This window comes from Podarcis cretensis (assembly GCF_951804945.1).
Source record: "Podarcis cretensis genome assembly, chromosome: Z".
Classification (NCBI taxonomy): domain Eukaryota; kingdom Metazoa; phylum Chordata; class Lepidosauria; order Squamata; family Lacertidae; genus Podarcis; species Podarcis cretensis.
Genome location: NC_137184.1, coordinates 17,844,812 through 17,861,314, shown reverse-complemented (window position 1 = coordinate 17,861,314; position 16,503 = coordinate 17,844,812). Strand labels below are relative to the sequence as shown.

The 16,503-nt window shown below is 45.0% G+C and overlaps 1 protein-coding gene across 2 annotated transcripts in view; it reads right to left on the bottom strand.

Annotated features, from left to right (window-relative positions):
- Positions 1 to 16,503, bottom strand: part of OLFM1 (olfactomedin 1) — a 50,650-nt gene that overhangs the window by 4,270 nt on the left and 29,877 nt on the right. For both annotated transcript variants that reach the window (XM_079961376.1, XM_079961375.1), the window contains exons 2-4: positions 15,179 to 15,328; positions 8,690 to 8,845; positions 6,090 to 6,309 (exon numbers count right to left, since the gene is read on the bottom strand). In XM_079961376.1, coding sequence (XP_079817502.1) covers positions 6,090 to 6,309; positions 8,690 to 8,845; positions 15,179 to 15,328 — 526 coding nt within the window. The remainder of the gene's footprint in view (positions 1 to 6,089; positions 6,310 to 8,689; positions 8,846 to 15,178; positions 15,329 to 16,503) is intronic.

The window sequence follows — 16,503 nt, the reverse complement described above, 5'->3', positions numbered from 1 at the left end:
TTACCAAAGTGAGTGAAGGAGACACAGGATGTTAGGATTCCAGTGCACCTTGCAGCCAGATAGGCATGTAGCCCCTTGCATTGCAGTGAGTTGAACTAGATGGCCCTTTCGGAACCTTCCAACTCAACCATCCTATGATCCTGTCACCATCCAGGGTGTTTGTGATGCCACGGAACACTCATAAACTGCTCAGGTGAAAACAAAAACAAAAAGATTGGCTTTGTGAGACACAGCAGGGGGTCCCTTCTTGGATCATCCAGTGATCACCCACACAGGTCAGATAGCCATCTGTTGGGGATTCTTTGGCTGTGACTCCTGCATTGCAGAGGATTGGACTAGACCCCTGGGGTTCCAATACTCCAATTCGAGGATTCTTTCTGGGTAGCAAAATGTAACCTCAAATCAGCTGTGAAAGTGCTAAACAATGGGCAGCAGTGGAGATCTGAACAGCACATTCCAAACAGCAGCTGACATCATCATCACGGTGCATTAGAGCGGTTACAGTGCCTATCACTCCCTCCTCCTTCTCTAATTAATGGTAATTAAATTGAGAATTGTCAGCCACATCCAGTAGCCTCCTTCTCTTAACAAACAGCAGCCTTATTAAGAAAACTGCCTTCTGGCACTCCTAAGAAAGGAAATTGTTCTGAAAACAGCTGGGATGCTAATGGTTCAAAGGAGCAAAGAAAGGAAATTGACCAGAATCAGGACTTTTGATGATGGAGCAGAGATAACTCTTTCATGTTTTCGCTCTTGCTTACAAAACCACTGATTTGTTGGATGACTGGTATTTGCCAGCTGCTATTGAGCCAAAAATTATAGTGCTTCTCAGTCATCTAAGCTGGCATTTTTGATCACTGGCATGCCACTGTATTAATTGAGAGTTCCTTGCTTGATGTTTTCAATGCTGTTAGGACTGCCTATGCCATGTTCACGTCAGCACTATGATGCCACTTTAAACAATCATGACTTCCTCCAAAGAATTCTGGGCACTATAGTTTGTTAAGGGTGTTGGGAGATGTCCAAAGACCCCTTTTCCTCTCTCATAGATTTAGATGGATCAGTTCTCTGATGGACTCTGATGGACTCAGTTTAAGCCAGTTCAGGAGATGGGCTTTTTTTTTTTTTTTTTTTACATGTTTCACATGCAAAAGGTACCAGGATCAGTTCCAAGTATGTCCAAATAGGGCAGGCATGGCCAAACTTGGCCCTCAAGCTGTTTTGGGACTACAGTTCCCATCAGCTCTGACTACTGGTCTTGTTAGCTAGGGATGGTGGGAGTTGTAGTCCCCAAACAGCTGGAGGGCCAAGTTTGGCCATGCCAGAAATAGGGCTTTCCTGCTGTCAGTTGCAAGGTCCATGGTCCTGACATGTGTGTTCCACATGTACTCCACCCTGCACCTTTGTCTCTGTCCAGGGTTCTGGCCCTCTCCGGCAAGAATCTGGTTCAAGACAGCCTTCCATGGGCCTTCCTTCCTGCATTCTTGTCTGTGACCCTAGCTGTTACTGGGAACACAGAAATAAGACACAAACCCCTAGCCAGTTCCATAAATTTATGTGCACCTTGCACTCAAAACAGAGGGCACAAAGTACACCTTGGAACATAATTAGGAATGGAATTGAAAATAAAACTGCTGAATTGAAGCATAATGCTGTTATACAGTTCTATGGTGTGGCCACGTTTGGAGTACTGTGTTCAGTTTTTGTCCCCTCATCTCAGAATGGATATTGGAAAAGGTTCAGAAAAGGACCACCAAAATGATCAAGGGGATGGAGTGACTCCCTTAGGAGGAAAGGCTGCAGCATTTTGGACTTTATAGTTTAGACAAGAGGCAAGTAAGAAGTGACATGGTAGGAGCTTCTAAAATGATGCATGGCATGGAGAAAGTGGATAGAGACTCGGGGCAGATAAAAGGATGTGCTCCTTCATACAGCAAATAGTTAAGACTATTGAACTCACTCCTGCAGGAAGGAGTGATGGTCATTGATTTGAATGACTTTAAAAGAGGACTGGGCAAATTCATGGAGCAAAGGCCCATTGCTGGCCCATGATGGCTGTGTTCTGCCTCTACAGCTGCAGAGAGCAGTGTTTCTAAAAACCAGTTGGAAACCCTAGGAAGTGAGGGGGCTCTTTTGCTCAGGTCATGATTGAGTTTCCCATTGGTTGGCCACTGTGGGAATGGGATGTTGGACTAGTTGGGCCATTGGCCTGATCCAGCAGGCCTGTCCTTATATAAACTTCATTTACTAGCATTCACACATATATGAACCAAGCATCCATTTACTGGCTTCACCAAATGATAATGTGCAATCATTTTCAGTGTGGAAAGAGGTGGCTGGGGAAACAACCACTCTCCAAAACTTTGCTCACAGTTCCTGCGACTGTTTCCTACCTCCACATTACTTGTATCGACACCTTCCCTTCCCAATTGGTGCCATTTGTTAAGATCTAGCATGTCAGTTTATTGGGGATCGCATTCTGAGCAGCTTGAGGCCGTACTGTTACACCCCCAGGTATCATAAAGCCCATGTGGAACGAGTGCAATGCTTTGGCTCTCATTCTGAATGAATGTACAGTTTTATGCCTTTTTCTCTCCCACACTGAAAACTTACCCACCTCCCCAAAAAGTGGGTTCAGAGAATGCATCTAATCCTTTTTCAAAATGATCTCAGTCTGTCAATGTACTCAACATCCAGGTTTTGAAGTTCTGATGAACGCGTGTGTGTGAAATAGAAGATAACAATTCGGCCCTAGTTACCAAGTTGGTGAATCAGAAAATGGGCAGACTAGGGGTCTTCAGTGCAGTGATTTCAGTGCAGTGCTGTTGACTCCTGAGAACACACCTGTTCAGCCATTCCCCTGAACCGAACTTCTGATTTTATAATTTTACCTCTTTTGATTTTTTAAAAACTGTTTTGCTTCTCAATTGCTTGTTTTATTGTCTATTTTAATGAAGGATGTCTTAGTGCCCCAATGGAATTGTTATTGCCTATTTTAATTACAGATTGGTTTTAGAGTTGTAAACCACTTGGAGGCCAATTTGGCATGTAAGCAGCATATAATCAATAAATAACACTGGACAATTATGGTGGCATCCAACTTAAGTTCTAGTCAGAAATGAGGTGTTGTAATTAATATACCTAAATTTGCCACATCCATCAGTTCAGTGGGTCTTCTCTAAGTAGGAGTATCATTGGCTACAACTGATTCATTTGGCCTGAGGATCACTTTGAGACAGGAGTAATAGGAAACAAGGAAAAGGCTCCACCTCATCCTTTCAAGCAGTCTCATCCAGGTTGCCACCTATTTTGTTGGAAACTGAAGGGCAGCAGAGCAGAAGTCACCCTCCAGGAAAACAGATAGGGCCTGAGGTCTACCTGTTGTGGACCCAGGAGTAAAAGCATCAGCAGCAGGATGTCGGGGGTGACCAAGACTTCATAGTTCTGTGTTCGTCATAAGCCTAAAGAGAGCCTGGGTGCTACATCAAGTCAAAGGGGGCCTCTAAAGTCTAGTGTCCTCTTCCCACAGCAGTCAACTGGATGCTGCAATAGGAAGCCAATGAGCAGAACCTGACCACAGAAGCAGCAACTCTCCCTGCTTGTGATTCCTAGCATTTGTCTCCATGGCAGCCATTTGGTGAGTGGTAGAACTCCCCCACCCCCCGAAAAATCACACCCCAGAAAGGTTGGCAACCCCTGGTTCAGTTCAGTGGATGCTGACAAGCAGCAGCTCACCAGAATTTCAGATAGGAGGGCTTTCCAAGCTGTACCTGGAGATCTGTTGGGGATTGGACCTGGGGCTTTCTGAATGTCAAGCCTATCTACTGGCACAGAGTTGTGGGCATCACTCCAATGCTTCTGAAATCTCCCTACTGTGTGAATGTGCTGATGTGTGCAGTTAATGAACAATATCCTTGCTACCTGAATCATTTGTTTCCTTTCAAGGTTCTCCTTTGAACTTTGACCCAATGGTAGCCAATGAGCAATGCATTCCAGGAATGTGTGACGTAGAACAAGGCAAGAGCATTGCTGTCTCCATGTTCACAGACGAGCTTATAGTCATCTAGGACATGTTGGGGCTTATAGTCATCTAGGACATGCAGTAGCTGGGTCTTATTCTCCCCCCCTCCTCCTCCATTTTTGCAAACTGGATAAAAAGGAGAGTATCTCTGAGCATGTTCAGAGTGCTTGCCAAAGAACATATTTTGGTGCTTGCAAGGATTTGTGTGTTCAGTGGGATTTTTCACTTCTCCCTCTGTACAGCAAATGCACACACACACCCTAAACACATATCGAAGTACTCCCTATCACTTCCAATGTGGCTCGCCATGGGGGTGTGCTGTCCAAGAATCACTTGATCCAAAGCCCCAAGGAGCAGCTGAAACATGCTGCCTGATACTTTGGAGTCTAACCAAACAACACCACCCAGTTTGGAAACCTGATTCCTGATCTGTGGAGATCCTATGAGACTCAAGGAAATGCACTCTGACCCACCTCATGAGCACCTTTGCCTACGCTTTCTCTCATTATTTCTTTTTTTCTCCCTCCCTCTCTTTTCCATGGTTAAAACTTTGGCACTGAAAACAGGTGCTGGGTTAGGAACACAAGCTCCACCTAGCTTTGTACTATCTGCTCTGACTGGCAACAGCTTCCCAGAGTTTTAGACCAGGGGGGCATTTCCAGCTCCACCTGGCACTGACCATGGAGATTTCTGCATGCAAAATACGTGCTCTGCCACTGTGTAATGGACCCTCCCCTAAATATTACATTTCTAGTCCTCATTGTTCAGAATTAAGGGGCCAAATGGACACTGGCTCTCCAAGCTTTCAGAAAAGGGTATTTCCCCAGCTCCAGCTACACATGTCAGAGACTGAACCTGGGACCTCCTGGGAGGATAAATAGCAGGTGCTTTGCCACTGAGCTATGGTCCTCCCACTAAGAATAAAGTAAGGTTCTAGTCCTCATTGTTCTCAATAAAGGTCTGCCTTAAATAGGAACATTGGAAGCTACTTTATACCATTGGTGTATCTTGTCCAGTAAGGTAAAGGTAAAGGTACCCCTGCCCGTACGGGCCAGTCTTGACAGACTCTGGGGTTGTGCGCCCATCTCACTTAAGAGGCCAGGGGCCAGCGCTGTCCGGAGACACTTCCGGGTCACGTGGCCAGCGTGACATCGCTGCTCTGGCCAGAGCCAGAGCCAGAGCCAGAGCCAGAGCCGCACACGGAAACGCCGTTTACCTTCCCGCTGGTAAGCGGTCCCTATTTATCTACTTGCACCTGGAGGTGCTTTCGAACTGCTAGGTTGGCAGGCGCTGGGACCGAGCAGCGGGAGCACACCCCGCCGCAGGGATTCGAACCGCCGACCTTTCGATCGGCAAGCCCTAGGCGCTGAGGCTTTAACCCACAGCGCCACCTGCGTCCCTATCTTGTCCAGTAGAATCATATAATTAGAGAATTGTAAAGTTGGAAGGGACCCCAAATGTCATCTAGCCCAACTCCCTGGAATGAAGGCATCAAGGCTAAAGAATCCCTGACAGATGGCCATCCAAACTCTGCTTAGTAAAGGTAAAGGGACCCCTGACCATTAGGTCCAGTCGTGGCCGACTCTGGGGTTGCGCCGCTCATCTCGCTTTATTGGCCAAGGGAGCTGGCGTAAAACCTCCAATAAAGGAGAGTCCATCATCTGTCAAGGTCATGGAATCATAACATAGTAGAGTTGGAAGGGACCCCAAGTGTCATCTTGTCCCAACCCCCCCCCCCCGCAGTGCAGTAATCACAGCTAGTGTTTCTGACATTGACTGGCAGCAGCTCTCCAGCAAGTCTTTCCCCAGCCCTAACATGAGATGCAGGGGATCGAACTGGGCAGTCTTTGGCACATAAGGCAGATGCTCTACCCACTGCGCTACCACCCCCTTCCCCTCAAGGAAGGGTTATGTCATCTTGACATAAAGCTTGGATCTGTACACATAGCTCCTAAACCTCTTGAGTCTTGGTGACTGGTTGACATTAAACGGGTTAGAGGCATGTGCCCCCTGCCCTCCACCAGGGCAGGTCCTCCTCCTCCTGCTCGCTTGGGTCGTGCAGGCCTACCTAATTTTTGCATGCAAGCCCGGAGTCTCTCCTCAAGATTTGACACTCTGTTCTGAAGCTCTTCGTAGTCATAGGCGCCAATCTCCTCCTGGAGCTCGTTAAGAACTGACGTCAGATTCTGGACCTCCTCTTTAAACTGCAAAACCAATTTGGCATCGGCCTTGTACTCCTCCAACACAGGGATCAGGGGCCTAAGCTCCTCCATTTTCGCTTTAATCGCCTGCAAGGTTAAAATAAGCTTGGTTTCAATGCTCTGGTCTGCAAAAGCCCTGCTCACCCCTCGCCTACCTCTAAGAGAGCTGCCTGCCTGGGATGTGCTTTCTCCAACACCCTCACAACAAAAGACCACCATTATTATTAGTATTATTAATGCTTGCTGAGTAGGGGTGGGGGTGGGTGTCCAAATGTGGAAAGGATATATAAATATAAATATTTTATATAATATTAAACAGTCTGGAGCACACCATCTTATTTGGGAAAAAAGGCCTTTATTTAGAATTTTTTTCTTTTTTTTTAGAATGCAACATCTTAAGGTTACATGCTTCAGTCACATACACAAATTCTTTTTTTCCCTTTTCCATAAATTAATAATAATAATAATAATAATAATAATAATAATAAATAATTAATGCATCAACAAGGATTTTTGCAAAACTAGTCATGAAATGCATCTCTAACAGTTTACATGCAAAAGTTAGAACTCTCGGCTGTTTGTGACACTGGAATAATGGACAAAAATAATTAAGAATAATCAAATGAAGAGGAAATCAAAGGATGGCGGGAAAGGCTCTCTGCTTTCTGCTTTTTTTTTTCATGGTTACATGGAGGGGGAATGAACGGCTTCTTCAGTCAGTGCGACATTGGGTGTTAAAATTTCTTTTAAGTTAGCCCTGAAAGCAAGAAAATGAGAGGCGGTTGAACAGCTAGCTTGCTAACCTCCTTAAACAGACAGCAGCTATTAATAGACTGTTTCTTTTCTTTTTAAAACATGAATTAATCAGTTAAGACAAAATAAAATAATGGGTTCTGGTCTTCCTAACTGTGCTTGACTCTCAAGCAAGCCCGGTGGGTTTACTCGGAAGTCAATGCAGTTAGTGGGATTGCAATCTGGAAAAACAGGTGCCCACCCCCAGCCCACCCCCAAGAAAAGAAAAACACTTTAATGACTTGGGCACAGTTACACCCTATGTTTAAAACACTGTGATACTATTTTAAACAGCTATGGATTTTCTAGAAACTGTAGTTTGTTCAGAGTGCCGAGAGTTGTTAGGAGGCACCCCTCCCCCCTTCTCCTCAAAGAGCTCCAATTCCCAGAGTTCCCTTGAAAGAGGCATTAACTGGTAAACCACTCTGAGAGGAGACTAAGGGGGCCTTTTAACTACTCTCAGCATACCCTTAACAAACTAGAACTCCCAGAATTCTCTGCTTAAAGTGGCTTTTGTCATGCTTTCAGTGTATGGTGTGAATGGGATCCTTCTCTCATCCACACAGTGACTTTGTCAATGGTAGGGTTGTAAAGGGGAAAGGACCCTGAGGTTTAAGAGGTCCCTCTCAAAACAAAACAAAAAACCCCTTCTAAATTCAGTTGTGGAAGGGTCAATAGCCAGTCTGAGCGGCTGGACAATTTCCTTCCTCCTCTAAATGAATACATCGGGGAGGGAGTGAGTGAGTGAGTGTGTGTGTGTGGGGGGGGGGGAACCTTCCAATGATTTCACATCATGACTTTTATGTAAACTGCACTATAAGTGCACAGCCCTGCATCCTTTCTATGAGAAAAGATCATAACTCAGTGATAGAGCATCTGCGATGCAGTCCTAAAATGGTTTGGCTCTAGGCACCTCCAGGTAAGAGGAGATTAGGATTCCGGTCCTAACGGTTCTGGAAGAGGGGCTGAATTAAATAGGAACATAGGAAGTTGCTTTATACTGAGGCAGACCATTGGTCTGTCTAGCTCAGTATTGTCCACACTGACTTAGCAGTAGCCACTTAGACAGGGGACTTTCTAAGCCATAATAGGAGATACTGCTAGGGAGCGGTCTGCATGCTCTGCCACTGAGCTGCAGCCCTTCACACACAAACAAAGGTTCTAGCGCTCACAATTCTGAAGAGAGGGCTGAATAATCGGAATACAGGAAGCTGTGGGATACTGAGTCAGACCATTGGTCTCTCTAACTCAGTATTGCCAACACTGACAGGCAGCAGCTCTCAGGGTTTCAGGTAGGGAATCTCTTCCCAACCCTACCCAGAGAAGTCAGGGATTGAACCGGAACCTTCTGCATGCAAAGCGGATGCTCTACCAGTGAGCTAGTGCCTTTCTTTTGACAAGGTTCTAGTCCTCATGGCTGTGAATAAATGGTTGAGTCGATCGGAACATAGGAAACTGCCCTTTTCTGCCACTGGTACATCTAGCTTAGCATTACCTACACTGACTGGCAGAGGCTCTTCAGCGGTTCAGGCAGGGGAACTTCCCAGCTTTAGCTGGGGATTGAGCCTTGGACCTTCTACATGCAAACCAAACCCTCTACCTGCTGAGCTAAGACCACCCTCCCCCCGCCCCAAAGGCAGCTCAGTCTCATCCCCTGGGCAAGAAGCAAGCTCACCTTGAACTGTCTGGCCAGGTGCTGCTTGTGACTCTCTTCCACTTGCTTGAACTTCGACTCCAGGCCTCTCATCTGGTTCTCCATCTTCTCAACGTACTGTAGATCCCGCTGGGTCCGCCTGTCCAACACTTCTATTGACTGGGACATGTTTTGTACCTGAGCAGAAAGGTGGGTTGGAGGGAGGCAGGTCAGGGACACACAGAAGATAAACAGAAGCAGTTAACTTGAGAAGCAGCCAGTTTCCCACCCCCGCCCCACAAGCACAGCTTCAACAGACAGGTGAATGGAGGGAAAATAGTGAATATGCTTCTACTTATGCTTGGTATGCTAACGGACAAATCCATGCTGATCAGTGGCTATCAGCTGGAAGCCATGTTCCCTCTGAATCACAGGCTTTTAAGAGAATTGGACAGATTAAATTCATGGAGGTCAAGGGTTTCAATAGCCATAATGGCCATGTTCTGCTTCCATGGTTGGAGCCAGCAATGCTTCTGAACACCAGTTGCTGGAAACTACAGGAATGGAGAAGACACTTGTGTTCAAGTTCTGCTGGGGGGCAGGGCTTCCTCTAGTGGGCATCTGGTTGGATAACAGGATACTGGACTTGGTGGGCCATTGGCCTGATCCAACTTTTCATCTTTTCATAGATGCCCATTGTGATAGAAGAACCTCCATGCCCACGGAGTATTAGCTCTACATACCAGAGAATGGGGAACATCTGGTGAGTGTTCTTGTTGTGGGTGCCTACTGTGAGAATTGGCTGTTGGACTGGATGGACTCCTGGTCTGAACTTATGGTGCTGTTTCATTTTATTATCCATGAAATTGGTGAGGATGCAGGCACTACCCACAGAGCTATTGCCCTTCCCCTAAAAATTAAGGAATATTCTGGTCCTCATAGTTCTGAATAAAAGGTTCAATTAAACAGAAAGCTGTGTTAGTAGGTAGAGTCAGGCCACTGATCCAAGTACTTCAGTACTGACAACACTGACTGGAAGGATTTCAGACAGGGGTCCCTCTCTCAGTCCTACCTGGAAATCCCATTGGGCCTTGAACCTGGGACCTTCTGCATGCAAAGCTGTTGCTTTACCATTGAGCTACCAACCTTCCTCTAAAAATAAAGCAAGATTCTAGTCCTCGTGATTCTGAATAAGCATGTAGGTGCTATGGCCCATCCCCAACGTTCTTATAATCAGTTAAACTCATCATCTTTGGTGCAAATGAGGACAATCATGGAGCCTCTTTTTTCATTCTTCTGTTCACTCACCTGTCTTCTGAAGCAGAGGAGGCGATTCATTACTGCCTGGGTGTGTTTGACTAAGAATAATGTCTTCACTGTAAGGTGAATGATCACCTCTTCATTTACACCCGACAGTCATCGATTGCTGGATACAGATAAAGCGGGAACCCCAGCGATAGAGACAGTTGCTAGGCACCATGAACTCACCTTGATATATTACAGCATCAATCACAAGAAGAGACTCAGGAAGAGGTGGGTGCCATGTAAAAAGCCATCTAATGAATGAGACCAAGGCTGGCTATGCACCATTCATTTAAAGAACCCCACCATTAAAAACAAAAACAAATAAACATGGGAACTGTGGTTTCTGAAGGGTGCTTGAAATTGGCAGCTGTGGTGGGTAAACTATAGTTCCCAAAATTCTCTCTCTCTCTCTCTCTCTCTCTCTCTCTCTCTCTCTGTGTGTGTGTGTGTGTGTACATGCTTCTGCATGCTTTAAATGTATGGCATGTATGCAGCCTGATTTTATACACTTAGGCTGAGTACATAACACACAGTACATAACATTTCCCAGCTTTTCCTCATCCTGTATTTGTGTAGCTTCTAATTCCTGCTTAAACACAGAACCTGACATTTTCCCCATTGAAATTCCTTTTGTTAGCTTTGGTCTGGCTTGTCAATAGCTTTCTTAAATTGTGGTGCCCAGATCTGGACAGAGTATTCCAGGTGTGGTCTGACCAAGGCAGAATAGGGAGGGACTATTATTTCCCTTGGTCAGGACACTAGATTTCTTTTGATGCAGCCTGGAATAGCATTCATTTTTTTTGCTGCTGCATCACACTGTTGACTCATGTGAAGCTTCTTATCTACTAATACCCCTAGATCCTTTTCACATGCACTGCTGGCAAGCCAGGCACCCCCATATCATATTTGTGCAACTGGTTCTTCCTGCCTAAACATAGAACCTGACATTTGTCCCTATCAAATGTTACTTTGTAAGATTTGATCCAGTTCTCCAATCTTTTAAGGACATCTTGAATCCTAATTCTGACTTCTGCAGCATTGAGTACCCCTCCCAGTTTGGTGATATCTGCAAATTGGATGAGCATTCCCTCAATACCTTCATCCAAGTTGTTTACAAAGACATTGAGCAGCAATGAGCCCAGGAATACTTTTAATGTTCATTTAATCCAGTTCTGTATGCAGCCTTCATGCTTTGCAAACAGCAGAGGGTTACACCCCTTCATAGAAATGTCAACTTTCTATTAAAAATGTTGTGAAAAGCCACTCTAGGAGATTCTCTCTCTATGTTTGAACCGTGTGTGTGTGTGTGTGTGTGTGTGTGTGTGTGTGTGTGTTTAACCACCTTCATTTCCATTTGTTACAGATCTGCCTTGCTATAACAATCCACTAATAGTATGTTATACTTTCAACCTCTCCAAACATAATTAGATTTTCCTTTTCCTCTTTTTTGCAGTTCTCTGTGTGTGGGTGGCTGATGAACATGTGTCTCTATTCTGTTCTTTAAAAGCAAAAATGGTGATGTGGAAATAGCATAAGGAAATCAACACAAGAACATCAAAAGAGCCTGCTGGATCAGGCCAAAGTAGGCCCGTTTGGTCTAGCATCCTGTTCCCAGAGGCCACAATGAGAAGCCCTCAAGCAGGGCCTGAGTGCAATAGTATCCTCCAGTTCTTAAGCCCCAGTGTCTGGTATTCAGAGGTAGACTGTTCCTGGGCATGGAGGTTCTGCTATCATAATAGGCCTCCATAGGAAGAGCCCTGCTAGGTCAGGCCAAGGACCTATCTAGTCCATCATCCTGTGCTCACAGTGGCCAACCAGATTCCCACTGCTGCCTCTGAATACAGAGGCGGAGCATAGCACTTTGTGTCTAGTAGCCATCGATAGACTTCTCCTCCATGCATTTGTCTAATCCTCTTTTAAAGTCATCTAGGTTGGTGGCCATCACTGCTTCCTGCGGCAATGAGTACCATAGTTTAGCTATGCATTGCATGAAGAAGGACTTCATTTTATCTGTCCTGAATCTTTCGAACATCCAGCTTTGTTGGATATCCACAAGTTCTATTGTCATGAGAAAGGGAGGATCCATTTTCTGTCATGGGATCCATCACTTCTTGCAAATGGGATGGGGAGAAGGCACCATATTATCCTTCAAAATGCCTTCAGCTATGGGATCACCTCTGTCACACGCCAGTCTCCTGGGAGGATAATCCCCCCCCTGGAAGTATAGTACAAGCCCCCACTCTAAGGCTAGTCCATCTCTGATCATTCATAGTTAAGCTTGCTTTCCCTTCCCAGGGGTTAAGCTATGCTAGCCCTGCTGCTTAAAACATATCCATGAAGTATGGTGTGATTTTTCGTAATACAAAAGTTACAAGAGTCCACCTTTCTTCACAGAGGATTTGGCCTGCTGGGTGGCTACGAACTCTAACAATTCAATGGAACCTCCATGCTCAGGAGAACTATACCTCTGAATATCATTCGGAGGCCATTGTCAGTGGAAGGACATAACCTCCCAGAAGTAAATGGCTGTCCACAGTCAGAAATGGAGTGTTCATTTAAATCAATGGTTCCCAAAGTAGGCAATACACCCACTGTGGGGAGATGGGATTACCTGGGATGCACTAAGAGGGAAGTGGTTGGCAGGGACGTGCTGGAGGGGTAAATGACTACCAGACTTTAAAAAGCTGATATCAACAGATCAAGTTCACCAATTTTGTTGAATGAATTAAACTAAATACTTTTAATTGGATTTTGAATAGGTGTGCAATTCATGGAGACTGCTTTGAATTTTATTGTTATTATCTTCCTTAGTGGTTCATGCAGATTGCTATTCTGATTTTTTCTTTTTTGTAGGGTATGGTAGGGGGCACAGGGGATGACTTTATGGAAGAAAGTAGTCGGTGGCTAGAATTTTTTGGGGAACCAGCAGCTCAAGTGGACTTCAGCTTGAACCTATGCAAGGATTCAGAAGTATAGATTCAGAAATTCTGGACCAGCTAAGATTTACTTCCAGAGTTGGAGGTAAAATAGATAGATATATAGATAGATATGGAAATATTAATCAAATCCTGGCAGATAGTCTTCCAAATGCCAGGGATAATGGTATCACCCACAAGAATCCAATTAATTCAAAGGGAGGGGGGCAGAAAAGATGTCATTTCATAAGAATTTATGCATGATCAGTGGAAACCATTAAGCAAAGAATCCCTAGATCCCAAGATTATATCCCTTAATAAGATTCTTCTGATCTCTCTGCCCTGCAGGCTATTAAAATCAGATCACGTGAGTGTTGGTGTAAAATATACATTGCTACATATCACAACTCCTTTTTTTTGGCTAGCATTTGATGTGGGCCATGCTGTCATCTTACTCTAGCTTTTCTTTAATGTCAGGAGGAGAGAGACAACAGCATGGTGCTCCATTTTAATTTTGCTTCCTTCCTATGGTTTTAAAAAAATATATATATCAGGGGGAAATTGGGCCGACTGGCTCTCTGAAAATGCTAAAGCATTCTGTGAATGGAGAGTAATGCAAACCATGCCAATTGGCGATGTGATGATGATAGTAATACTCACCCACTCCTGTTGCTCATTTATTTGGGACAACACCCAAGGCTTTGATCTTTTCACGGTTTTAATTAACAAGAATGCATCAGAGTGCCTCAAGCTTTCAAAAATATTTTTTTCCTGCGGCTTTCAGCACCATAACATCCAAGCATAGCGAATTAATGAAAGCAAATTAATTGATCCCTTCCACAGCCAGAACAAAATTTGCTCTTCCCGGTAAATTTCCCCTGCAAGTTTTTAAAGGTCAGATATTCTCCCTAGGTAGATGCTTCTGGGTGCTCAGGTATTTAAAATGTGAGAAGAACCCCATGACATGCAATTGCTATATTTGAAATTTGGCAGGGTTTGGCAGCAGACATGCATTGGTATTTAGAGTTTGACCGTGGAAGGGTTATATCTCATAAAAGGTACCTGTAGAAGGGAGAAGGCCAAATCCTCTATAAAGATATCACAGTTCAGAACTGGAGAAGGGTGTGTGTGTGTGTGATTTTATGCATTTTCTTTTGCTCACAATTTCATAATTACCCAGGTTTTCACCCATACAACTGGACTTGGTATTATGTTCTCCAACCAATATAATTCTACTGATTGAATGCAAGAATTTCAAAATTGTGAACTGTGAACCTTATGCAAAGATTAAACATTTTAGCCATTTTACCAACTGCCTTTTTCTCAATCAGTTGGTTCAAATGAAATAAAATTGCAAATAACTGACATTTTATATACTGAAGGGAGAGTTGCTGGGTGACATTCAGGATGACTCAGCCGGAACTCATCATCAGTTTTTCTATTTCCTAATATAATAATAATAGACTTTTTTTTTTAAGGAACAAGTTTCCAACTTTCAGCCCCACCAATTAATCAACTAAAGTTGAGTTGATTAACCTACTACTGAAGTTCATTAAATATTGTATTTCTGGGGTGAAGTAAGGATGGGGGACACAACCCTTTAAAAATGCATGCAGGTCCCGCTATCGGAACACTAATTATCTGCAATTCAGTTACCCGAACATGAAGAATTACCCTGAAGCCACGCTCCAGGCATAGCTGATTCACATATTTGAGCAGCAGGAGTTTGCCCACTCCCTTGTTTTTGCGTTGCTGGTCAACAGCAGCCAATTCCAGGCAGAAACTATGGAGAGTGGCAGGGACAGATCCCGGATGAGAAATGTTCCCACGGGAAATAAGGGAAATAATCAACTCATGACATGAATGCTTACCTAGCGAACAGGATGCATTGTGTTTGGAAAGGGGGACCTGCAAGATTAATATCTACTACTGAAGTTCATTAAAGATTATAGCAGTAGGTTGGTGGAAGGTAGAGGGACATAACCCCCTGTTGTGGTTGTTTTTTGTTTTTTTAAAAAGCAAGTTCCACCAATTAATCAACTTAAAACTTTAGATGATTAACCTATCACCAAAATCCATTAGAGGTTGTAGTTGTGGGGCAAGGCAAGTGTAGGGAAACAACACATTCAAGCTGAAGTTCTGTTACAAATATTCACTCCTCCGCCCCTCCCCAAAAAACAAGAGAGCAGTTGGGCAATCTTTATCTCAAATCCATACTTGGTTATGCAGTAGTTAAGCTCAGCTCCGTTTGCATCCCAGAGTAGTCATTACGCCCTCCCACCCTCTGGGTCTTCCTGGGACACCTGGTTACCTTTTCTAATAGCTGCCGCAGTTGCTTCGTCCTGGCGTCGCGCGAGCACATTGTCTGTTGCGGGGCCACCACTGTGCATATACACCGCCCTTCGCTGTCCTGAGCAGAACTGTAGACCTGCCAACTTTCTTCTGGGTTGGTAGGCAACACCTAGTTTGGCATAGGGGAAGGAAGCATAAGAGAACACAGAATAAGAACCTGAGAGATGCATCAGACCAGCAGGGACTCATCTAGGCCAGCGTCCTGTTCTCACAGGGGACAAATACCCCACAGAACCTAGGAAGTGCCTCTGGACTTGGAGGTTCCATAGGGTCCATAGGAACATAATAAGAGTCTGCTGGATCAGGCCAATGGGCCATCTAGCCTAGCATTCTTTTCCCACAGCAGCCCACTAGATGCTTGTGGGGAACTGGCAATGCGGGTGGATGCACGAGGGATAGCCCTCCCCCCATCCTCCCCACATACCGGAGAGACAGACAATAGGGAGCTAGATAGAAAGTCGAAAGGGGAGGACTGGCAAGATAAGGAAATGGATCAAAGATTGAAAGAAAGAAAGAATGCATGTCACCATTGTTACCAGCTTCTACTGTGGAGATTAAAACAACAACAACACATTTTTTCAGCCAGGTGGGGTAGGGTTTGTCCTTTTTTTTATTTTATTACAGGATGGACAGCTTTAGTCCATCATGTTCTTTTTATACTTTTGGTGTTATTTTGAATTTTGTATTCTGTTTATTTCATGTTGTGAGTGACAATTAATGCAAAGGATGATAATTATATAGAGAAAGAACAAAATTCAAAGTATTACACATCCAGATGCTACAGATAAAAATGTTTAGTAACTACAGTGTTCAGAGTATAGACATCATCTCAGTAATCTATTCAACAATCCTATAAGGTGGGCCCAGGGGCGTAGCTTGGGGATGCCAGAGGGGCCATTGCCCCGGACGCAGATTTTTGAGGTGGCACAAAGCAGCCCCCCCATACAGGCAACCCCCACACAGCCTGGTCCGGTGCTCCTCTCCTGATGTTGGTGGAACCAATGCTCGTGGAGCAGAGCACTGCGACAGGCCATGCTGGGGGTCCCAGTGTGGGGGCACCTGCTTTGCGCCAGCCAAATGCCACCTCATCTGGCCAGGCTCCCCTCTGTGTGGGTGGGCACACTGTGCCCCTGCTTGGCTCCAGGGTGGGGCAGGGTCGCTCTGATGGGGTTGGCTGCAGTGCCACAGCTGGTTCCTTCACCCTCTTTGCCCTGCCTGCACCTGGCGCACATGCACCCTTCCGTCATGCATGTGCCTGCCCCAGGCGCTGCTTGCTCATGTAAC